The sequence below is a fragment of the Lynx canadensis genome, chromosome D3, assembly GCF_007474595.2.
Source record: "Lynx canadensis isolate LIC74 chromosome D3, mLynCan4.pri.v2, whole genome shotgun sequence".
Taxonomy (NCBI): domain Eukaryota; kingdom Metazoa; phylum Chordata; class Mammalia; order Carnivora; family Felidae; genus Lynx; species Lynx canadensis.
Genome location: NC_044314.2, coordinates 76,207,858 through 76,233,586, shown reverse-complemented (window position 1 = coordinate 76,233,586; position 25,729 = coordinate 76,207,858). Strand labels below are relative to the sequence as shown.

General features: G+C 42.4%; 1 protein-coding gene across 2 annotated transcripts in view; it reads right to left on the bottom strand.

The window, feature by feature from the left end:
- CORO1C (coronin 1C) overlaps positions 1 to 25,729 on the bottom strand; it is a 76,603-nt gene that overhangs the window by 14,484 nt on the left and 36,390 nt on the right. For both annotated transcript variants that reach the window (XM_030292537.2, XM_030292536.2), the window contains one exon: positions 14,441 to 14,563. In XM_030292537.2, coding sequence (XP_030148397.1) covers positions 14,441 to 14,563 — 123 coding nt within the window. The remainder of the gene's footprint in view (positions 1 to 14,440; positions 14,564 to 25,729) is intronic.

The window sequence follows — 25,729 nt, the reverse complement described above, 5'->3', positions numbered from 1 at the left end:
GGACCTTTCACGATCACCCTCCCTTGACCATCCGGTCTGCAGACGTGCTCTGCAGAACACACACTGGTCTTTGGATGAAACGTGGAATACTGCACGTCGACTCTATGCAGCTGTTTGTAAGATGGAGTACGATATTAAAGATCAGAACATCTACCAGGCCTCCAAAATGCTGCGTCCCCACTTTTATTTAACAGTAGTTGACATTTTATTCTAAATTCTCTGTTAAATTCAAAACTCTCTGACTAGAAGCATATAGAAATACTTAAAAGAAAGAGGGAGAACGACCAAGGCCCCCATGAGAGGCAGCACTGGGGTGATGAGCCCTCGTGGAGCCCACGGGTTTTGAGGGGAGAGACGCCACCCACCAGAGCTCTTGGGATGGTGCAGTGTTTAAAACATCATGATTTCTCTAGTTTTACGTTTGGAAAATAAAAATACACGTAATAATTCTGTAACATCTACTACAGAAAAACCTTACAAAGAAACAAAAGATAAATTTGGCCTCATGGAAATTTAAAGCTTTGTGTTTCGAAGGACATGGAAAGAAAAGCTATAAAGAACTCTTACAAATCAACAATAAAAGTAAAACAACCCAATTTTTAAAATGGGCAAAGAATCTGGACATTTCTTCAAGAAAGATACACAACTAGTTTTAAGGCACATGAAAACACGCTCGGTATTATTTAGTCATTAGGGAAACGCAAATCTAAACCACAATAAAGCATCAGTTCACGCCCACGGGCGGCTATGATCAAAAGGCAGATACCGAGTGCCGACAAGGATGTGGGACAGTCAGGGCCCCCACACACTGCTGGTGGGGATATAAAATGGTGCAGCCGCTTTGGAAACAAGTCTGACAGCTCTCAAGTGATTAAACACGAGAGTTTATACGGCTTAGCAACATCACTCCTAAGGTAACCCAAGAGCAATGAAAATATATGTCTACACAAAAACTCGTATGTGAATGTTCACAGCAACATTACTCATAAAGGCCACAATGTGGAAACAGCCCAAACGCCCAGCAACTGAGAAATGGATAAACAAAATATGATAGATCTATATACAATGGAGTATTACTTGTCCACAAAAAGGAATTAAGTACTGATTCATGCTACAATATGGATGAAGCTCAAAAATATTACGCGAAGTAAAAAAAAACTAGGTCCACATATCATAGGATTCTGTGTATATGAAATGTCGGGACAGAAAAATACACAGAGACAGAAAGTTGATTAGTGGCTGCTTAGCGCCGGGGACTTCGGGACAGTGATAGTGAATGGGTACACGGTTTCCTTCTGGGGTGATGAAAAAATGTTCGCAAATGGTCTCTGGGGATGGTTGTACGTATCTGTGAATAAATCGAGACCACTGAATTGTACACTTTAGATGGGTGAACGGTATGTGAGCTGTAGCTCAATGAAGCAGTTTAAAAAATGCTTCTGACTGGTGAAGACACACAGGATATTCACCATATCTTAAATGGGGATGTGCCTGCATGGTAGAGGGGGTCGGGGATGGGAAGAACATCAGACGGAAGGGATAATAAGACACTACGACAGAGGAAGACATGAGTTTGAAAGGATTAAGAGAAACCCTCTATGAAGGAAGAACCGAGTAACAACTAAGCCGAACAGCACCAAGAATCCTGTAGAAAACCAGACATTAAGTAATACTTACGTTTGTGAAAAGGTTCAGGTTTAAAGTAATTATCTTTTTACATACAGAGAGTAAAACACATTAAATATGTTAATATATTTTAAATTGTTTGTATATTTAAAATATATTAAAATATTAAAATGTATTAAATAAGTATTGATGTATTCAAATAAGTAAATTCACCACCAAAAAAGATTTTAAGGAACTAGTTCACGAAAAATTTAGAACTTGCCAGTGAAAAATCATGCTCAACAGTGGAACAAGTGAGAAACAGAATTTTCCTTTGTTGGGGATTTTTAAGGAGGAGACAAACAATGTCTGTTTTCAACTGCTTAGCGGAAGGCAAAGATCTGGATTAGATGGGTGTTTAAGGTTCAGCTCAGTTCTGCTGTCCCGCAAAAAATTAGAAGAAAAAGTTTGCCATCCTGAAGAATGGGAAAAAGGCATGAATTAAGTGATCGTTCATTCTTACGGCTAAATTCTGCCCAGGCTAACTACAACCCCTTACGCCAATCACGGCAAAATAAACCTGGCCTTTTGAGGGCCTGAGTTGAGGATGTCACCTAATTTCCCCTGAACCCTCACCATTCAGCAAATTGTCAACAGTGCAGTTGTGAACGAGCACAGAAAGCAGAAGGAAAACCTACCTTGCCCCTCTTCTCCACCAAACAAACCTGAGCCATGGCCCCCTCCCCCGGAGAATGTGGGTATCTGCTGAACACACCCAGCACTATAGGTTGCTTTCATCCCATACACATTACTTTATAATCAAAGGTTTATGATTGGTAAAACAGCTCCAAATTGAACTTAGCTATCTGAATGCAGAGCAGGTCTTGTGTTTTGTTGCCGTTTTTTAACATAAGGAACAGAAAACAACTGCTGATTTGATCAAAGCATGAAGTCAGAGAAACAATTACGAAATGGGACTTTAGTGACTCAACAGGAAATGCATTCTCCAAGATGAATTCCGACCCGGGCTTAGAACTGGAAGAGTGGCAATACCACCTGCCGTCTCCAGATGGCACCACAACCACGGGCTGCTGGTTTTCTTGCAAGGTCTGCGACACCTCTGTACCCCGCTCTGACCACAATTAAATAGTGTGTTCTCTAAATCCCGAATGGGGCATGGAGTGACGGAAGGCTTTGTTTAGAGCCAGCATTTCCAATCTTAAACATGAAGGTGGAAGCGGGGCCCACGATGGGACTTTACCTTCTCCTGTCTCTAGCTTCTCCCTCGTTCAGGTTTTCCTTGGACGGCAAGGAAATTTTAATGATGGGGCAAAACACTTATATAATTTGTAAAATGAAGAAACTATTCCTTTTTTAATTTCACCTTTAGAAGATTCAATGGTTCCTAACCCACTTTACCACCTTGGGCGCTCATTCACACAACACAGCTCTTGAGTAGCCATGATAAGGCAGGCTCATTACCACGCAAGGGGGAAAAAAGGGTGACCACACACGGGCCCTGCTCTCAAGGGGTGTACAGTCTAACAGAAAGCAGAGACTTCTAGGAGACCAAAAATCAAACATAACTGGTGTGATGTGGGGGCTTGGAGCATGGGCTCCAGAGCCAAATAGACCCTGGTCCAAACCCTGCCTGGGCCACTTACACTGATGGTCCTGGGCAAACTTTCTAGGGCTGCTGTGAGGATGAAATGAGTTCATAAGCCCCAGAACAGTGCCTGGCATACAACCTGTGCCCCCCAAATGCAGAGACAGAACAATGCAATGCTTAAGAACGTGGGTCCCAGAACTAAAACAGATTGTTCAATTCCTGATTCTGCCCGGTATCACCTGCATAACCTTGGAGACCTGCACCTACACTTGCTGGGCCTTAAGTTTTCCTCACCTCTAAAATGGGAATAACAATGAATCTGCTTTCATCAGGGCTGTCTGGAGGACAAATGTGGTGATACGAAACTAAAGTGTTTAGAGCGATGCCTGTCGTGAGGCAGGCTCTTCGTGAGTGTCAGCTGCTGCTGGCCCTTGTCTTGTGCACCAGGAAACCACAAGGTGTATGGAAGCAACGCTACGCTGCCGTAAGCCAAGTGCTGAGCGAAAATGCAGGCGTCGTGAGGTTGCTTTCTTGCTCTCCCCGGCTGGTACGTTCAGGAAGGCCCTCTGAGGGAATGACCTCTCGTAGCGACCAGGACTCAGAGGAAAGAAGGGAGGGGTAACACAGGCATGAGGATTTACAGCGGGAGGAGACAGTGGCTGGAAAAGTCTATGCAACTAAAATGAGGAGACGACGGAACCCTTGCCTCCGCTGGTAAGTAAAGGTGGTGGCGTCGCGCACTGCGGGCTGCGGCAAAGAGCTGGAGACCCGTGAGCTTTTCTCCATCAAGCGAGCACGCCCCCCTGGCTGGTGCCCACTAGCCCTACTCACAGGCTGTCCTTACATGGCTCTCTGCCCTTTTTAGGGTTGTCCGCAGCTTCCAAGCAGTGGCCTTCCAGTCCAGACTGAAGAGGTCTCACCACCGGCAGGGCAGGGACAACAAAGCAGAAGGCCCGCTCGGTACATGTTTAGTCTTCTTGTGTGTAATGTGGGACGCGGGCTGGTGCGGAGAAAGGACGCCGGCCTGGCTCCTGTCACAGCTGGGACGCTAACTGGCTGTGTTAGCATTAAGCAGGGGTTTCACTTCTGGAAGCTTCAATTTCCTTGCTTGATACGGGGCCAGGATCCGCTTACAGGCGTTACTGGAAGCATCAAACGAGCTAAACCACCTTGCATACCCAAAGCATTCCCCTAATGTGAAACAGCGCAAAAAGGGTGACCTTCGACAGACCAGTTACTGCCTGGACTGGTGTTTCCTAAGCTTTAAAATGGGACATACTCTTGCCTTACTGTGCTGTTATAATGATTAAATATAATCATTGCACATAAGGGCTTATGAAACAGGGCTTGACCAAAAAAATGCTTATTGTATGTTCGTGGTTATTTTTCTTGCTGTTACTATGACCCCTGCATATATTTTCAGGGTGTGAACATCAGGATTTCCTTCAAGAACCTTGTCTTCAAATTAATTCAGCACTTTCTAATTTACATCCAAGGTATTATGTGCGAAAGCTCTAATACGTGCCTAGGCCAATTAGCACAAATGAGAACAGCTCTGATCTCTATGCAGGTCTATTAGCATCTGTTACCGTGGCTAAAGCTAGTACTCCAAAACCAATCAGCTTTTTCAAAAACACGTCAGTGAGCAGAGAGGAAAACAGGAGTCAACCACCCTCTCTCTGCTGTGCCCAGACTGAGCATTTCAGCACGGCAGGGACAAGCTATCTCTTTCCTCCACTTGATTTTTTTGCTTTGTTTTGTTTTTCAAATAATACTGTGTATTCCTGAGATTTTCTATTTGGACTGGACATTGCTATGGCAATGTTTCGTTCTGGGGGGAAAAAAAACCATAATCAGTCCCAAGGGCTTCCATATGAAAAAGTGAATCAATCAGTAAAAACCCATTGTGGTTCTGGAAAAAAAAAAAAAAAACAAAAAAAAAAAACAACTTTTAAGTGCATGTTCAGGAACTAATGTATCACTGGAATCCTTTTCAACATGTGGAATTCTGAAAATGGAAAAAGGACAGCTCAAGAGAACAGCTCTAAGAAAAAAGTGATGAATGGGGTGCCTGGCTGACTCAATCAGTGGAGCGTACGACTCGATCTCAGGGCTGTGGGCTCAAGCCCCACGTTGAGTGTAGGGATTATTTAAAATCTTAAAAAAAAGGGGCGCCTGGGTGGCGCAGTCGGTTAAGCGTCCGACTTCAGCCAGGTCATGATCTCACGGTCCGTGGGTTCAAGCCCCGCATCGGGCTCTGGGCTGATGGCCCAGAGCCTGGAGCCTGTTTCCGATTCTGTGTCTCCCTCTCTCTCTGCCCCTCCCCCGTTCATGCTCTGTCTCGCTCTGTCCCAAAAATAAATAAAAAACGTTGAAAAAAAAAATTAAAAAAAAATCTTAAAAAAAAAAGAAAAAGAAAAAAGTGATGAAAATGAAACGTGGGTTTCTCTCAAGGAGTAATTTTAAAGTGCAATTTGTTTGATGGTTTTGTTAAATCTCAAACAGTGCAAAATGTAAACGTTACGGGAAGCGTTTCCAGACACCTCTTCCCTATTTCAATCCCCCATTCTGAACTTGCTACTGGTCTAGGCACTAGGGCTACAGCCATAAAAAGGGCTATCCCCCCAAAAGGCTATATTTTTAAGTGCGAAGGAAACCAATTCCAAAGAGAAAATGAAGAAAAGAGATGAGAGGAGACGGGAGGAGGCTCGCAGATTCTACAGCAGTTGCAGGATCCCCGACAGAGGCTGCCTATCCAATACCCACGGGGCAGCATGTAAGGAGTCAGGATGTGCCTCAGTGAACCATGACGTTAAGAACAACATTAGTTTTGGCAAAATCAAGAACTGAGAGCTGGGCTCTGATCTGCCCAGGTTACAATACCCACTAGCAAATGGCCCAGATGCCATCTGCCGAATGACCAAGGGGTCAGAAATCTTGAGGAATTCACTCTCATCACCAACTACAATATCGCTTCCATTTTTATTTCAAGGCAAAAACTGTATTAGGAAAATTTATAACAGAAGCAACAACGTATAAAACAGGGAGTTTATCTTTGCTGATTTCCACCCAAGTGTAAAATTGATTTGGGAGAAGGGAAAAATGTCCACTTAAACTTCATTTGGGATGGGCTAGACACAAATAAGACAAATACTCCACAAGATCTTTCCCTCTCCCTGACTCTGGAAAAAACAATTATGCAACCCACTGTGTGAATCAGCCATTTTTTGCATTTGTGTTTGATTACTACCCTGCAGATAAGCAACAGCACTGAATCGAGATCATTCACTAAACTTAACTTGGCTGCTCTTTGTGCTATGGAAAGCAGTAATATTTTCTTAGAGCTAAACTCTTCCCAAGTAAAATACTCAGCAGCCACAATCTTTAAAACTCTCCGTGAGAACACACTGTTGGAGAAAAGAACTCACGGTATGAAAAGTCTGGAAAACCTAGGAGCACAGTCTAATTTCTGGGAGGAGGATTTGTAGAATTCCTTTTTGCCGGTATAAAACACAGCTTCAAAAAGTAGTACAAGAAAGGTAAACTACGCCAATATAATTCGCTTTTGGGGCTGCTTAAAGAAGCCATCTGTAAAACATGAAGGAATGTGCCATCAGCCTGGCATTCCTTTTCCTAAACCTGCGATCAAAGGGACATCACTGTCATTGAATCAATGCTTTTGCCACATTAACAAATCAGTGCCTAACTGCTCAGTGGAATTAGACTATTAATACAAAAAGCGGGGGGGGGGGGGGGAGGTTCTAAATATTTTTTAACGTTTTTTTTTTTTTTTTTTTTTAACATTTATTTATTTTTGAGACAGAGAGAGACAGAGCATGAACGGGGGAGGGTCAGAGAGAGAGGGAGACACAGAATCTGAAACAGGCTCCAGGCTCCGAGCTGTCAGCACAGAGCCCGATGCGGGGCTCGAACTCATAGACCGTGAGATCATGACCTGAGCCGAAGTCGGACGCTTAACCGACCAAGCCACCCAGGCGCCCCGAACGTTTATTTTTTGAGAGAGAGACAGAGTGTGATCAGGGGAGGGGCAGAGAGAAAGGGAGACACAGAATCTGAAACAGGCTCCAGGCTCTGAGCTGTCAGCACAGAGCCCGATGCGGGGCCCAAATCCACAAACTGTGACATCATGACCTGAGCTGAAGTCAGATGCTTAACCGACTGAGCCACCCAGAAGCCCCAATACAAAAAGCAGTTTTAAAAATTAACCTAATTCTTTTACAGTTCATTTGACAAAGTGGTTCTATTGTACTTTTTTTTTTTTTACTGAATATTTACTAAAGATATTCTCATTGCTATGAATCTGCTATAGCTACACTGTAAAAAATAGTAACTCACTATGTATTCATAGCTTCCTCGTTGGTGTTGTTATTGTTGTTGTTATTTTACGTGTAAGGCAACTGAGGCTGAGAGCATTTAAGTGGCCTATACACATGCTCCCAATTCTCCATCTTGAGCTTTTCTCAGTATTCTTCCCCTGCTATAATGAGGCTTTGTTACACTATCTACTATTTGTAGCTCTGGGTTACCACCAACAGCCTAGGCTTGGGAAACTAAAGAAAGCTTTTCTGTTTAAAAAAAAAAAAAAATGGTGTCGGAGCGCTTGGCTGGCTCAATCAGTAAGTATGCGACTCTTGATTTCAGGTTGTTGAGTCCGAGCTCTATGTTGGGCACAGAGATTGCTTAAAATATAAAGTAAACATAAAATGTTAAAATGGTTTTGTTTGAAACTGTCTGATCTATCATACAGTGTTCTTTTACCTTTAGGAGAGCAAAGTGGAAAATGAGGTATTAAGAGGTGGGGTAGGAGACAATCAACTATTTCTTCAAAATTTCATTTCAACTGCTAAGCTACAAAAGCTTCTTGTAATTGCCCCAATAATAAAAACAAATTATTTGGGGGACCTTAAACGATTAAAATATCAGTGCCATTCTTAAGAGCTTAAAAAAATAAACTAGGGGGAGGATTTACCTCAAAGCATGACTCAATTTACAAAATGTTTAGTCTGGCAATACCAATAAAAAAGGGCAACAAAGAAAATTCTGGAAGGATGGTGGTGTTAGCGGCAAGCACAGTTTTGGGATCTTCCCAAATCTCTCCATAAAAACACAGAGCAAGCAGATAACAAAACAAAAACCCAGAACTAGGTGATAATCCCCAAATGCAAGTGGGAGGAGGAAACCACCAATAGCCACGTGACCTGTGTATTATCTATCGGTCTCTGTGTGGAAAAGTCATGGGACAGCAATGTGGTGCTTCACAGACCTGACACCAGTAGGCCCCTATGACACTAGCAATGGAAACTGGGAAGGTTTTTGTCCTCTCCAATAGCAGGTGAGGACGGGGACCTGAATACAAAGGTCTGAAGGGGCTGGAGCAATCTAGACTTCAGTCCAGACCCCGTACTCCACAGGTCAACCAGAAAGGGCTCCTTTCTGAGACAGGCCCCACAGTGAGAAATTCCAAGGAATGGAAACAAATCTGAGAAAGACAGAAGTCAGAGGGGCAAAGGAATGACAAAAACAAAGAAAGGCAGGCTAGGAAATCTAAGAAAGCAAGCCACCATGATTCTGAACGCCCCCTGGAAAGGACAGACGGGGGGAGCTCTGTGAAGTTAGGTTGGCTATGTGCACTAAGCCACCTCCGAATGACTCTAAATGCACATGAAAATAAGAAGGGACGCCTGGGTGGCTCAGTCGGTTAAGCGGCCAACTTTGGCTCAGGTCATGATCTTGCGGTTCGTGGGTTTGAGCCCTGCATCAGGCTCTGTGCTGATAGCTCAGAGCCTGGAGCCTGCTTCGGATTCTGTCTCCCTCTTTCTCTGCCCCTCCCCTCCTCACGTTCTCTCTCTCTCTCTCTCTCTCTCTCTCTCTCTCAAAAATAAACATAAGAAATTTAAAAGGAAAAAAAAGCCAAGGCCCCCCAAATTACTATAAGAAACAAAGAGAATAAGGCATAGAATAGCATTCCTATAAACAATAAAAGAATGCTAAGAAAGGAGGCACCAGGGTGGCTCAGTCGGTTGAGCGGCCGACTTCGCTCAGGTCGTCATCTCACGGTTTGTGATTTCGAGCCTGGCTGGGATCTATGCTGACAACTCAGAGCCTGGAGCCTGCTTCAAATTCTGTGTCTCCCTCTCTCTCTGCCCCTCCCCTGTGCATGTTCTGCCTCTCAAAAAAAAAAAAATAAACACTAAAAAAAAAAAAAAAAATTAAAGAAAGAATGCTAAGAAGGTATGCTCAAAAGGAGGTAAAAACCATCACATACTATTTCAAAACAAAATAAAATCCAGGGGACACATAAATCAGAACTTGAAAAACTCAAAAGTAAGGTAGCAAAATTTTTTCAAAATTAGAAATAAGGTTGGGAGAAAAACTAAACAATACTGGAGACAGGTAAAGAAGACAAAGCATATGGATTAACAGGAGTCCCTGAAGAAGAAAACCAAGGCAGGAAAACAGAACAAATACAAAGACTGTAACTGAAGAAAACATTCCTGGGAGGGGGAAAAAGACCTGAAACCTTATACTGAAAGAACGTACCATAGGGCGCCTGGGTGGCTCACAGTTAGTTAAGCATCCAACTCTTGATTTTGGCTCAGGTCGTAATCCCAGGATCATGGGATTGGGCCTCAAGTCAGGCTCCACACTGGGTGTGAAGCCTGCTTGGGATTTTCTTCCCTCTCTCTCTCCTCCCCTCTCACCACCCTACCTCCCCCCGCCCCCAGCTCGTGGGCACATGCTCCAGCTCTCTCTTCAAAAAACAAAGCCAAACCAAACCCAAAAACACACCACAAACCATGGAATGCCAACTCAGAATAACCAACAATATTCTAGCAAGATTACTATTATATTAAAAAAGGTTTTTTTTAATGTTTATTTATTTTTGAGAGAGAGCAGAGCATCAGCAGGGGAGGGGCAGAGGGAGGAGACACAGAATCTGAAGCAGGCTTCAGGCTCTGAGCTGTCAGCACAGAGTCCAACACAGGGCTCGAACCCACGAACCGTAGATTACGACCTGAGCTGAAATCGCATGCTTGCTTAACTGACTGAGCCAGCCAGCCCCATAGATTACTATGTTCTAAGAAAAAAAATCTTATGAACATCTAGGCAAAAAGAATATATGGTTTACAAGGGAGAAAGAATTAGATTATCTGACTTCTTTTGACAACAACACTTTATGACAAAAAAAAAAAAAATGGAATAATATATTTACATACTTGAGTAAGGACTGTGAACCAAAGATTTTATATCCAGAAAAACTCACCTTCAAATTTGTAAAGATCACAGACCAGCCATTATCTATGTAGAAGAACTTAGAAAATATTGTTCCCATGAGCCTTTTCTTTTGATTCCATTCTTGAGAATTTCTCCTCAGTGTGGGGCCTGCCCAGAGGCGAGCACTCTCTGGTTGGGTTCTAGTGTACTGAGGTCTAGAATCTACCTGGGAAGGAGCTTCAGATGGTCTAAGTGACTAGAAAGAGGTCGACATAAGAACCTATGGAGAGCACTAAATACGGATGCTTACAGAACTAAGGAGAGGCTGTTAAATATAATGGCTATGTGATCTTGGAATTACAGAGCACCTCATTTTATTTTTATTTATTTATTTTTATTTTAGAGACAGCAAGAGTGGAGTTCGTGCAAGCTGGGAGAGAAGGAGAGGGAGAGGGAGAGGGAGAGGGAGGGGGAGAATCTTAAGCAGGCTCCATGCTCAGCAGAGCCTCTTGTGGGGCTCAGTCCCACAACCATGAGATCATGGCCTAAGCCAAAGGACACTCAACCAACTAAGCCACCCAAGCACCCCCAGAGTATATCAGTACATCATTTTTTTAAAAACAAATTTAATGCTTATTTATTTTTGAGAGACAGAGTGTGAGCAGGGGAGGGGCAGAGAGAGAGGGAGACACAGAACCCGAAGCAGGCTCCAGGCTCTGAGCTGTCAGCACAGAGCCTGATGCGGGGCTCGAACCCGCGAACCGTGAAATGATGACCTGGGCCAAAGCTGGACGTTTAACCGACTGAGCCGCCCAGGCGCCCCCATCAGTACATCATTTTTAAAGAGGGAGAACAGAAATAGCGCAGATTAAAAAGTTGTAGCTTTCCGGGGCTCCTGCTTGGGATTCTCTCTCTCCCTCTCTCTCTGCCCCTCCTCTACTTGGAGGATTTTCTCTCCTTCTCTCTCTCAAAATAAATAAACATTAAAAAAAAAAGTTGTGGAAACTATTTTCAGTAATCATAAACTGATTTATGGTGGTCACAACAGTATTTTTGCTTTGAATCTGTTGTATGTAATAGTAATAAAGCATGAGACATGGGACAGATCAGGGCAGTCTAATTCACCCCTGAGCCCTTCAGACCCCGGATTCTCAGTATGCAAGAAGGTAGAGATGCAATACTGAAGGTTAGATTAAAACTATACAGTCCAGAATTTTAACAGGGAATATTAAAGTGAGGTCACATGGTATCTTATCTTTAAATATATATGTATATTCTAGCCCCATTTACTGCCAAGTCTTTAAAAAGTGATCACCATGGTAACAATGACCATTCCTAGCACCCAGACTGTGATCTAGAAATTCTATTTTCCATTAAAAGAAACCAGAGCAGGGCACCTGGGTGGTTCATTAGGTTAAGCGTCCGACTTCGGCTCAGGTCATGATCTCCCGGTTCGTGGGTTCGAGCCCCGCGTCGGGCTCTGTGCTTACAGCTCGGAGCCTGGAGCCTGCTTCGAATCTGTGTCTCCCTCTCTCTCTCTGCTCCTCCCCCGCTCATGCTATGTCTGTCTGTCTGTCTGTCTGTCTCTCTGTCTCTCTCTCAAAAATAAACATTAAAAATTTAAAAAAAAGAAAAAAGAAAAGAAAAAAAGAAAGAAACCAGAGCTTCGGAGAGAAATGACTGATATGAAGTGTAGGTGAAGAGATGTCCGAGATGAGCACGGAGTGCCTTACCATACCAAATACCAGGGAAGCCATCAAAAACAACCAGGGTATGTCAAAGGACTCAGGAACCTTGAACAAGTTCCTATTAACAAAGAGTGGATGACCTGGGCTTTGAGGTAAGAATTGTAATGAATCAAAACCCACGAAAGATGTTCCAATCCATGAATTCAAAATGACATGAAAGGGGGAAAAACCCTAACTGGTCGTCTTCTGAGGAAGAGAGAGAACCAATTCATTATCTTGAAAACTGAGTAAACAAAAGGAGAGATTCAAGCATCTGTCCTACTTTCCTATATAAACAGTACTACTGGCCAAATGGTAGATAAGAGGGGGCATCCCCTTACAATTTTTACCTGCTAAAAATTGAAAACAAAGTAACACAATTTAATATCACCATTTTGCGACCCCTAAGGATCTGCTGGATCTGGGTGCTGAACATCAACGGCTGCACGAATCATCCTGGTATCACGGGCCTCTTGATCAAAGAACGTAACACTAGCTATCATCTTGCGAAGGGGATCGAGCCTGAACATGATCACACTTCAGGATCCAGCTGCCAATTTATAGGGAATTTAGAGGACAGAGGAATATGTTGAAATGCACCATGCATGTGCAATCATCAGAAACTAAGTTGAAAGATGCAGGTCAAAGGTCGGGCTTCTTCATCAGATTCATTGTCAAGGACAAGAAAACGATGGAAGAGGAGCCAAGAGGTTACAAAAGATGTACCAAGTTCTTTAAAGTGGCAAGACTGAGCTATAGCGTTTAGAAATACATGTTTGGGTGATTAAAACCATGGAGAATGACGAGGGGGAGTAGCAGATACTTTTGGAGGGAGGGAGGTGGGGGGGGTGTTTATGACAGGGAAGGGGCACAGGGAGAGTCTGAGAAGGCTGGCAAAGTTCTATTTCCTGACCTGGGCAGTGGTTACACGGGATTCACTTAACTGAACTCCCTTACCTGTTTATTTAGCGTGTTTTATAATAAAAAGCATTTTTGTTTTGTTTTTGTTTTATTTTTCAGATGAATCAAACTTGCTTCTTCAAGAGAAGTTAATACTCTCAGTTTAAGATTTGGGCATCAAGGGTCTAAACAATGTTCCTTTCCTTTAGTAAAATGTATCTGCAGCCATAAAAATGATCAATTTAGCAAGGCACACTAAGCAGAACAGTTCCTTTTAACATATTTCCTTAATATGATTTGGCTGCCAAAATTAGGACATCACAGGAGGAGCTCTCCTCAGCCAAAAGTCCATGAGGAAAAATGAGTAAATGTTTAAATGACACAGTTCAGGCATTAATTTGTTTATGTCAAATAATTTTAATTAATAAAAAAGCCTTCCAAACACGGTTTCTAAGTCTGGCTCGGTCCACAGAAAATGAAGAGGGAAATAAGAGTGGTCTCCAAGCTCTGCACCTGACACGCGTGAGATCGCCTGTAACTGACGCAGGCACGGCCTTCACTTAGCTCAGCTCTTAATGCATTACTCCCCATCTGTGACTATGTTAACCTTTCAACATATTTGGGGCTAGGATTAAAAACTGATCCAAACCCACAATTACATTTCAAGGCTAAGAAGAACATAATCAAGAACAAGATGCTTGACATTAAAAAGCATCCCAAAGCCTGGTTTCACACATAATCTGCTTTTGGAATCTAAATGGGGGAATGTAAAGAACTTACTTTAAAATTCTTTCATATTGTTTGTCTACCTGAATAAGAAGGAATTTCTTAACCAGGGTCAAACTAGACAGAACACACCTTCTGACGTTAGCTTGAAAATAAGCACTTTACTTATCGCAAAACTTTTCAATTTCCCAATATATGCGATATGTCCCATTTTATATGTATAACTTTTGGCATCTTATTTCACTATAAAGTTTCCATTCATGTTGGTAGTTTCTTTCCTTTTGGGGGAGGGAGAGGAGTTATGTGGTCCAATGGCATTCACAGAATTACTGGAAGGTCATTTTACTGTCCTCAAAATCTTCCCATGGAGCAGACGTGACAACAGCCAATAAGCACGTCCACATGCACGCTCATACAAAAGAAGAAGAAAAACAATAGAGTACAACCTCTTTGATAGAAGGGCTTATAAAAGGCTTGGCTACAGTTGTCCTTTCATCTCACTAAATCATGGTATAATCCAATGGACAATCAAAACTGCTATGACTTTCTGCTTTTCAAGCCTCTGCACACACATGCTTTTTGAAAGTCGTAGGTAGGTCTCACTGGCCTGTGTGCATGCCACCCCCTGGGAGCTTACCATAACCGTGCAGTCCTCTGAACCGCTGGCAATGACCTGATCGTTGTGTGGGCACCAGTCTATGTCGAGCACCGGTCCCGTGTGGCCACATACTGTAGGGTAGGATTTGTCAATTCGACCAGTCTGAAAGAAGAGAGAAACAAACGTACTGTGTAACACCAACACCACAGAGTTTGTAGGTTTGCTCAGAATCATTTTTCCTTTATTACCTCCACCCCAAACTCTCAAGTATCTATATATCATGGTCAATGTCAACTAGTAAGAACTGTCAAGTTTTATGTCCAGAAATAGCTACTGCCAAGGACATGCCACCAAATTACAAGGATCCAAATTTCTAGAACCACAAAGATTTTTATTTAATCAACTGCATTAGCAGACATAGTGAACGAGAATGCTAAATCTTTTCACCAAAATACAATTTGTAAATTACAGGTGTGTTTTTACTGTTAAAAAAAAAAAACAAAAAACTTGGTGTTACTCAAAATGTTAAATACAACTCTTAGTAAAATTAACTAATACCCTTGAATATACAAATCACTAGTTCTGGAAATGAATGGCACTGTGAGCACACAAAGTTAGGGTAATAAAAAGAAAAGCTTTAGCTAATGCTTAGGGGCTCAATCTGTATAAGACTGTCTCAGTCTCTTTACTGTCTTTGATCAACAGAAGAGTCAGCCAGACCAACTCATTAACACTAGCTTAGATCTCACCCGTTATCTAGTCCACGTCTCATTGAGAATACAATATTCAGGGGCGCCTGGGTGGTTCAGTTGGTTAAGTGTCCAACTCTTGATTTCGGCTCGGGTCATGATCTCATGGTTGGTGCAATCAAGCCCCACATCAGGCTCCATGCACAGCGTGGAGTCTGCCTGGGATTCTCTCTCTGCCCCTCCCTCACTCGTGGATGCTCTCTCTCTCTCAACGTAAACAAACATTAAAAAAGCATTTTTCAATGCTGATCATAAGTAACCATCACGATATACTCACGTGACACATCTGAATCTAAAAGTCAATCTGGCTTATCAAGCCAATTTTGTGTTGACCAAGACAAATGCTATTGTAACAGGTACACAAAAGCTATTTCCTTTCTTAAACATGTTGGTGCAATCCATGCCGAGGTCCTGTATGCTCTAAAAGCGAGCGTACAACAAGGAATCATGGCCAAGCAAAACTGAACCTATTTTGTTGTTGTGTTATTCTCCTGTTAAGACAAGTCAGTACAACACTGGGGCAAGGCTTCCCAGAAAATTTTCAAGATCAAGGAATTCTGTGATTTCTCCACTGTGATTCAACTGTGGAAATGTCCCGAGAAGCAATTATGCTAAACACAAAGACCACAGTACTGAGAGTCAGACAGATATGGGTTCAAATCCAGGCTCTACTGTTCAAACAGTGGCTGGCCTTAGGCAAGTCATGTAATCTGAGCTTCAGCCCATCATCTGTGAAAGGAGTGACAATAATACTCATCTCCCAGGATTACCGTAGGATTAAATGAAATAAAGTTTTTAGGCAAATCATAACTTGGTATTACAACTATCTGTATATGGTATGTAAAAAATTTAATTTCAGATATATCTCAGAGATATGGCAGGCTCTGGTACATATCAGTGCAATTAAAGTGAGTCAAATGAAGTTTTCAATTTTACTGTGTACACAAAAGTTGTATTTATACCATACGGTAGTCTATTAACTGTGCGACAGCATGATGTCTAAAAAAACACAATGCATGAACCTTAATTAGGAAGTACTTTATTGCTGAAGAATGCTAGCCATCATGTGAGCTTTCACTGAGTCATGACCACTGATCACATATAAACCATAAATGTAACAGCAACGAAAAAGTCTGAAATATTCCAAGAACGAACAAAATGTAATAGAGGCACAAAGTGAGCAAATGCTGTTGGGAAAATGGCATCGACAGACTTCCTCGATGGGGGATCGCCACAAACCTGGTTTGGGAAAAAAGAGTATCTGTGAAGTGCAATAAATGAGGTAAGCCTGTATGGTGCCTGGAATATAGTAAATACTCAATATAAAACTATTTTTATTACTAGTTCTTCTAGTTTAATACATTAATTTACTCTATCATTAAGAAGGACAAACACGTGTCACTTATGAACTCTCATGGGGCCCAGACGCTGTGCTGAGTATTAGAGACAGAGAAGTAAACATGGCAGCCCTGTCCTGGCGGGACGAAGAGGCCGTGTCAACCACCAAATACGGTGCAGCAGAAGACATGCGCCACAGGACAAGCACAGGTGGCAGGAACACAGAAGAAGGGCATTCCGCCAGGCCTGTGGGGATCACAGTCTTCAGGGAGGTTTTCTTTCTTCTCTTTTAAGCTTATTTATTTTTAGAGAGAAGGACAGTTCAAGAGTGTGGGGGGAGGGGCAGAGAGACAGAGAGGGAGAGAGAATCTCAAGCAGGCTATATGCTGTTGGCACAGAGCCTGACGCGTGATCTCACGCACCATGAGCCAGATGCTTAACCGACTGAGCCACCCAGGCACAGAAAGGTTCTCTGCCGAGAAAAGAAGCAATTCTAAATTGAGGTGTGAAGATGGCCCTGTCCACAGACCTAAAGCCTAGGTTTTTTCACACGCTCGTTTTCTCTTGTAAATCTAACTAAACTCAGTTTGGACCTGTGGAATTGCATCACCAGAAAAGGAATCCTAAAAGAAAGTGCCAATGAACACAGAACCTGGGTGTTATAAGGAGGGCCACACGGGTCATTTACAGGCAGCAAAGCACAGATGGCTGAGAAGCAGACTGCCTGGGCTGGCGTCACGACTCTGTCAGGTTCCAGCTCTGATGCCCTGGCCAAAATGACTTCACCTCTCCACCTCATCTCCTCATCTGTAAACTGAGAATGTCGTGATTCCTTCTATACGAGCTGATGTGAAGACAAATTGAAGATAATCCAGGTAAAGTACTTTCCCAGCACCTGCAGGGCTCAATAAACGTCACCCCAAATTCAACAACTGCTGGAATCCACTCTGTCATATCCCTGATCCCACCTCTCCTTAAAGAAGCAACTGCTGCTGAGGCCTCCAGCCAGGTTGTTTTCCCTATTTTCCGTACTGCATCCTCACAAAAACCGTGTGAGTGACCCAGCCCGGAAGCTACTACTCCCTGTAATATTCTATTTCTCATGCAGGTGGCGGTGGACTCGCAGGTGTTCATTTTACAGTAATACTGTGATATACGTAATATGTAATTGTAGTATCAACATCTTGAACCCACCAGCTAAAAGACAGCATGTCTCAGATTTGATTACAACCAGCTACAAGACATATTTTAAAAGTAATAAAGGAACTAAGTTAAAAAATAAAAAGGTAGGGGTGCCTGGGTGGCTCAGAGTGTCCAACTCTTGATTTCGGCTCAGGACATGATTCCCAGGGTTGTGGGACCGAGCCCCAAGTCGGGCTCTGCACTGCGCACGGAGCCTGCTTGGGATTCTCTCCTCCCCCCCATCCGCCCCTCTCCCCCGCTCATGCTCCCTCTCTCTAAAACAAACAAAAAACAAGAAAACTAAAAAGTAATTAAAGCAGGGGAAGGCCGTAAAAATATATGCCAAATAGCTGAGTGAGGACAGACTTTAAGGTAGAATGCACTATTAAAGATTAATGTCACTGTATAATATTGAAATAATTCACTGGGATGCTAAAGGCACTAGGAAGTCTAATTCCTCTAACTGCACAAATTCAAAATATTTATAGCAAAAGCTGAGAGAACTATGAAGAGAAAATGACAAAGCCATAATCTTAAGAGATTTTAACAAAGACTCACTCTCAAGGAAACAGACAAAAATTAGTATGAATATAGAAGACTTTAACAAAAGTCACAGGCTTTGGGGCTCCTGGGTGGCTCAGTCGGTTAAGCCTCTAACTTTAGCTCGGGTCACGATCTCACGGTTCATGGGTTAGAGCCCTGCGTTGGGCTCTGTGCTGACAGCTCGGAACCTGGAGCCTGCTTCGGATTCTGTGTCTGTCTGTCTCTCTCTCTCAAAACCAAATAAACACTGGGGGAAAAAAAGTAACAAGATTTATCTAATGGATATATCTAGCCTTGGAGCCAATATTTAAAAATGAACATTTTTTTTCAAGCACACATTAAACATTACCTTTTTTAAATGACCAACTAGGATACCACAAAGCAAATCTCACAAAATGCCAAGAAATCAATACCTCATAGTGCATGTTCAGAGTACAACGCAATTCAATTAAAAATTAATAGAAAAAATATGAACCAAAAATCCCTAAGGCATCTGAAAATTTTTTAAATTTACTAAATAATTCACATAGAAAGTCATAATGGCCAATAGAAATGTTAAAACTGATCAATAAATACATGACGTTTCATAACTTGTGGGAGAGGGCTAAAACAGATCTTAACGGTAAATCAATTAGCTTTAAATGCACATATACAGAAAGTCTGAAAATTAAGGAACTGATAATAAGCACATGAAAAGGTTGCCGTATTTTTATATAGAGCACACCCAAAGAATGTAAAATTATGAAAAGAAATTAACAAGAAAGAAAATAAATAATAAGCCACATCAACACAATAGGATAGATTAAGAAAGAAGAGAAAGCACAAATACCAGGAATTTAACAAGGGACATAACTTACAAATATGGTGTAAATTCACATAATATGAAAATACTAGGAATAACATCTGATAATAAATTTTAAAACACCAAATGAAAGAGGCAATCTCCTAGAAAAAAACATATCAAAAAATTGTCAATAAATAAAAAACCTGAATAGACCAATAGCCATAAAAGACCAGTAACAAAAGTCCACATACTACCTACCTCCCCATGAATCTAATCACGTAATACCAAAGGCCACTAGGCCCACGTGGTTTTACAGGAGAGCTTTACCAAACACTCAAGGAAGAGATCGGCTCAGACAAAACTTCCCAGAGAACAGAAAAGAGGAGTACCGCTCAACCCCTCACTTAAGGACTGTACCACCCTGATAACAAAGGACGGTATGACAAAGAGAAACTGAAGCCTACATGACAAACACTGTTGCGAACTCCCCTCAAGAACAACAAAAAAACATAAGCAGAGTGCAGACAAGTTGCAGACAGAGACAATACATATGCAACATCCATATCCAACAAAGTCAACAAACAACCTAACAGAATGATGGCAAATGACAGGAGCACAGGAGCACTGAATTCACGGAGAAGTAAACTTGAAAAGCCCATACAGATGTATGAAAAGATACTTGGTCTCACTCAGTGAACTAGAAATTAAAATGCTATGGTAACATCTTATACCTATTAAAACTGGCAACAATTTAGAAGCCTAATTACAAGTGTTGGCAAGGATGTCAGGAAAGAGGAATTCCAAACAACCGTTCACCGAAGGCTCCTGCTCCGATTCTTTTTGACAGCAATCTGGAAACAGGTAGAGGTGAAGCTGCCCACCCCTGAGCAATACCATTTGAGGTGGTCTGTGGGAAAGAAAGGTTCCCGTATTTGCACAGAAAGAATATTAACCGCAGCATCACTGGGAATGGTGAAAAAAGCAGAAGCAATTTAACTGTCCTTGGTATGGAAATAAATACCACTTACACAAAAGTTTAACACACACAAAAATCAGTCTATGTACAGATACATACACATGTAGCAAAAGTACACAAATAGAATACATACCAACTTCGAGGAAATGATTACCTCTGGTGAAGGAGAAGAGGAAAAAAGGGGAATGGTATTTTAGTTACATCTGTTATGCTTTATTGTTTTTTAAAAAATGGGAGATAGGAAACAAACATGGTAAAATATTAACATCTGTTTAATCTTGTGGGTGAGTACATGAGTGTCCTAGTATTTTGTTTCCTATCTTAAAAAATAATTTAAAAAATAAAAAAACTTTACTCCCAAGGGAAAAAAGTTTTTGTATCTGAATTGTTTTATCTTTGCATTCTTAGGCTCTGCCCAGCAAACCACGTCTGGCATCTTTGATGGCAAAGTACAGTTACTAAACTCTGAGCTTCCAAGGACATCAAATAATTTTTTCTAATACAAGTTCTTAATTATACTGTGAAACTTACTAAATGACTTTTTTTTTAGGTTAAAATTACACAATCGTGGCTTAAAGATACCGTTCAGTCAAGTCAGACATTTGAGAATAGTAAGTAGTAAGCCTCTCTTCCACTCTCAGCTCAGTGCTGACAAGTCCAGAGCATCAAAGTATTAAAGAGCCGAATGTTTTCGCAGGAACTTGAATCCCATTGAGAGGGCAACTGCTACCAACTGCCCTCCTTCCCATCAAAGCCAAATAAGAAGAAAACTTGCGAACCCTTTCAGAATGCTTATGTTACATGGTAGGAACCGTACGAAGACCTTTCTATCTTCATTCTCACCAAGCTGCTTCATGATATAGCATCTTTACTGTCCCCATTTTCTAAATAAAGAAATGGAGTGAAGCAGCACAGACCTAAAGCATCAGTGACGATCCATCTGTACTAGATTTCCATAGGGCAGGAAAATTCCCACTAGGCCATGGGTTGTGAAAAAGGCACAACAGTAATGTTAAAACTATTGGCAGCTGGTCATCAGAAATAGAGCTCATAAAAATGATATCCTGCCACCAGCTGTTTCCTCTGGTTGTAAACATCATCACAAAGCCTTACAACAAATAAAACAGGGAAAGTGGCATCATATTGCAGCAGAACAAAAAGGCCATCGACTACATGTCTGATAGTGATAAAGGAACAAAAAAGGAAGAAAGTGTGAGAAGAACTGGCATCTTAATGGCACACTTGGGGCACCTGGATGGCTCAGTTGGTGCAGTGTCCAACTCTTGATTTCGGCTCAGGTCATGATCTCAGGGGCTCAGCTTGAGCCCCACTTTGACTACTTGCTGGGCATGGAGCCTGCGCTCTCTTTCTAAAAAGAAAAAAAATTTTTTGAAAAAATTTTGAAAAAAATAAATGTGCCCTAATCGTTTTACATACAGGATGTATGTAAATCAATCAAGGGTCAGCGATCACGATTTCAAGGGCTTATACTTGAGTATCTTCTTACCCATAATAAAATCAATTAAGAGAAAAGCACAACATATTTTACCCTATGAGTATATGTTATTAAAAGGGCAGAGCTGGGCACTTATAGACTGCTGAGAGCTCGGTACAAGGAAACTGAAAGAAACCATACAACAGTGGCCGTATATGGTAAAGATGTGGACGCACCGTTCTGAGAAACATTTTGCACTAGCATTTAATGAGAATGTATTTCTCATTCCTACCCATGACGCATCCTCATTCGTCATCCGGTCAACGAACCGAGGCATCCATGTCTAATTGCTGGCGTGTGGGGGGCCATTCAAAAGAGACACCCACTGTAAGTCAGGCTGGCAACATGGCTCACCTGAGCTTCTAAGCAGCAAATGTAAATAAATGCAGAGGCTGGAAAGAAGAGTTACAAGAATTTAATGCCAGCCCCCCCCCCCCCTTTTCTTTTTAACTAAATGGTGGTTCATTTTAAGAACTACCTATCAATTTTCCAAGGCTCCTATAGAGAGTAATTTCATTTACTAACAAATCAGGTCACTGTCTCATTAAGGATGTGTCACACCTCAGCTGCATCATCTAGAATATTCCCACTTTTCTAGCATGGAATTGAAAGTTTAGCTGAGAATAGTCTGTCACTCTTTAGACTCCCTGCTTTAAATAATGTGTACAAATTCATTGATTACTTACTAGTCCCAGCCACTTGCCATGAGAGAACTCTATGTACACCTCTCTAGCTAAAACTCCAAGTGGTGGGAATTGCCAGCAAGTCAACTCAAGGGGCAAAAAATGACCCAGGTTACCAAAGGCTCTGGCCCCGAGCCTCGTTCACACACTTGGGGAATACTAGTGGACTAGGTCAGGGCACCGAGTTATGCACTATCATTATCTGAAAGATCCTTTGGCCTGCCCGGGGCCCAGCAACATGAGCCCCAGGGAAAATTCAGCCTCCAAAGTGCGTGTACAGCTGGCACAAGGCAGAGGTGTGACAGCACAATTTCCATGTGGCTGGCCCGAGCTGAGGCTGATGGCTTTGACATGTTCCAGCCACCAATCCGCATCGTGGCAGAAAACCACCTAGACACCAGCATTATCATTTACTCTGGGTTTGGGGAAAGTTCTCAAAAATTTCAAAGCAGCCACAAAACTCAAAAGAGCTCCTGGAAAACTGATGCTTCAACTAAACCCAAAGTTAGGCAACACTTTCCTCCAACAGGCATGTTTGGAGAGGGGAAAGTGAAATCAAAATTTAAGCACCAGTAAATGTATTCTCTAACTGCTCTAAGAAGGAACACTTGTAATTTTAAATAACTTTGCAAACACATTCCTCCTGAGGTATACAAAATGCAGTGTAACTCTTATGACATGATAGTCCCGGTTGTTCAAGACATTTCCCATCCATTTCAATGGGAAACCGTAACTGTCCCACCTACATCTACCAGTGCACCTTACTTCTCACACCTCATGTCAAAAAGGAACCCCCACTGGGGCACTTGGGTGCCTCGGGTCAGTTAAGAATCCAACGATTTCAGCTCAGGTTATGATCTCACAGTTTGTGGGACTGAGCCGTGCATGTTGGGCTCTGCACTGACAGCACGGAGCCTGCTTGGGGTTTCTCTCTCTCACTCTGCCCCTCTCTCTCAAAAGAAATACATAAAAACTTTAAAATATACACACACAAAGGAATCCATACTTAAGAAGTGAACTCATCCTACATGCTAAGGGCAGTACTGAGCAACCAAAACGCTCTAAATATCTATGGATAAATATGTACAGTAGTCCTCTTGCATATTTGTTCCTATAAAGGAGCTCCACTCTGGGATGTGTCTTTAAAGGAGCTAATGGTGGCTCAGTCCGTGAAGTGTCCGACTTTGGCTCAGGTCATGATCTCACAGTTCATGAGTTTGAGCCCCCACGTAGGGCTCCGTGCTGACAGCGCAGAGACTGCTTCAGATCTTCTGTCTCTCTCTGTCCGTCCCTTCCCCACTCTCTCTCTAGTTCATAAATAAATAAATAAATAATAAATAAATAAATAAATAAATAAATAAATAAATAAATAAAGGAGCTAATGGTATAGCTCAGATGAACCAGCAGACATTTTCACCCTCCCAAACTCCAAAGTCAACAGTAGGAAGCTGCCAACATGACCTCTGCATTCTATAAAAGATCATTCAGAATAACTGTTTCTTGATGTAACAACGACCCCTCACATGATAACCATTTTCAATCCACACATTAGCTTGCTCGCTCTGGGAGCATCTAACGGATGGCTCTTTCAAAATGTTACCATTCGGTACAGCTACCCAGCACTTTGCCCAGCAGGCTCATTCTCATGATAACACAGGTTTCCAAAAAGTTAATAAACTCCCACGGTGTTAAAAAGTGACGCGTTGGGGCACCTGGGTGGCTCAGTCGGTTAGGCGTCCGACTTCGGCTCAGGTCATGATCTTGCGGTCCGTGAGTTCGAGCCCCGCGTCAGGCTCTGTGCTGACAGCTTAGAGCCTGGAGCCTGTTTCAGATTCTGTGTCTCCCTCTCTCTCTCTGACCCTCCCCCGTTCATGCTCTGTCTCTAGCTCAAAAATAAATAAACGTTAAAAAAATAAAAAATAAATTAAAAAAAAGTGACACGTTAATTTTATCAGTCAAATCAAGCATTCCCCCGTAAGACGCTCCTTCCGCATACGACATCTTTCCAGCTGACGTCCTGGCATTCAGCAATGCGGACACCCACACTGTTCCAGGGTGCTGGCTTCTGAGAACAGTCCACACCATCCCTCTTGGCTGGTCCGGCACGGCAGCTTCCCAGCGCCTTTCCAGCTTCGGACCTACAGTCATCTTATCCAGCCACTTTATGACCCATCATTATAATCTGTGCTTATTATCCAGACGGGCTATTCCACCCTCGGATGTAAGGGTCTAACACAACCACTACCCTATCCTGAATCAAGGAACAAGAGACAAAGATTTTGCAAACTGTCCGTCCCTACTTTATCTTCACATAAGTTTTTATTTTAGGAAAAAATGTTAATCAAAATCACTTTATATGCCCAAAGTTCAATAACTTTGTCATTCCGTCCATACATTTGAGGATCTTTTTTGTAAGGCACTGACAATAACTCCTTGCTGGCCTTGGAGGGACACACTGAGAACTCCCCAACTCCGTAAGGAGGACGGGAAGTCAAGCAAATGCTCAGAAGCTAAGGAAAAGTTTTCTGTCAGGCAGAAGGGTTCCATACACACCGTGTGGAGTTCAAAGGAGTCCAAAAAGGATGTCTATTAAAGTGGGCTTTCTGGTTTTTCAACTACCTTTCTCTGGTATCAGTATTCTTTACGTAGATACACGCTCTGCTGAAATCTCTTCAGGCCCTGCTGCTTCACACGAAGATAGCTGGGGAGAGGCACAGGTGATGAGACAGGGACTTCCACGGCAGACTGGAAAGCCTGAGGCACACGATATCTGACTTGTGGACAAGCTGGTCACCAAGAGGGATAGCTCCTGACCCAGGAGTAGTACATTCGGAGGAGGTTTTACTTTAAGAGAACCAAAAACACCAACCTTGAGGGTAAGCGGAGGTGCCCTGGAATAAAACACACAGATTGGGTTACCCAGTCCTGGAAAGTAAGCCAGACACTCGAGCTGCCAGGGAGAGGCAGGGCGCTTCTGCAGAGGCCTCACCTGCCTGTGAGTGAAAAACAACAGTCTTCACGGGTACGAGAGAAAATGCCAAACAGATTATTTTGGTTATCACGGGCCCTCTTTGAAACCTGGGTCTAATACTGCATAGACCATTTTAAAAGTCCTCATTAAGAATCTGAGGGAAGTTACTGTAAAACTATTGATTTCATTATCAGAAAGCAAAAACAGTGGAAGTGAACGTCTCCTTACTCAACTGCACCCAAATATGTAATCGGGAATAGACACGGTATTTCCTAACAAAAAATCTGTAAAGTGAAAACTTCATCACTACAGACATGTAATTCCAAACACTTCTGGTCTGAGAACAAACAAAAAACTAGGAACCCCAGATGAGGTGGAATCTAGTCAAAATAAAATTCAGCTTGAAAGCAGAAGGTGAAAAGCAAAATAACTATTGATATAACTGCAAATCGAGGAAATTAAACCATTCAGTATCAAACCAGAAAGCAGAGTAATCGCTTGCTTGTACTAAGCAAATGACACTGGAGGGGTCTCCCCCAGGACCCTCTGTGAATGACGAAGCGTTCCAGAGCTACCACCCCTTTCGATCCCAGCTCTGCACGGGTTT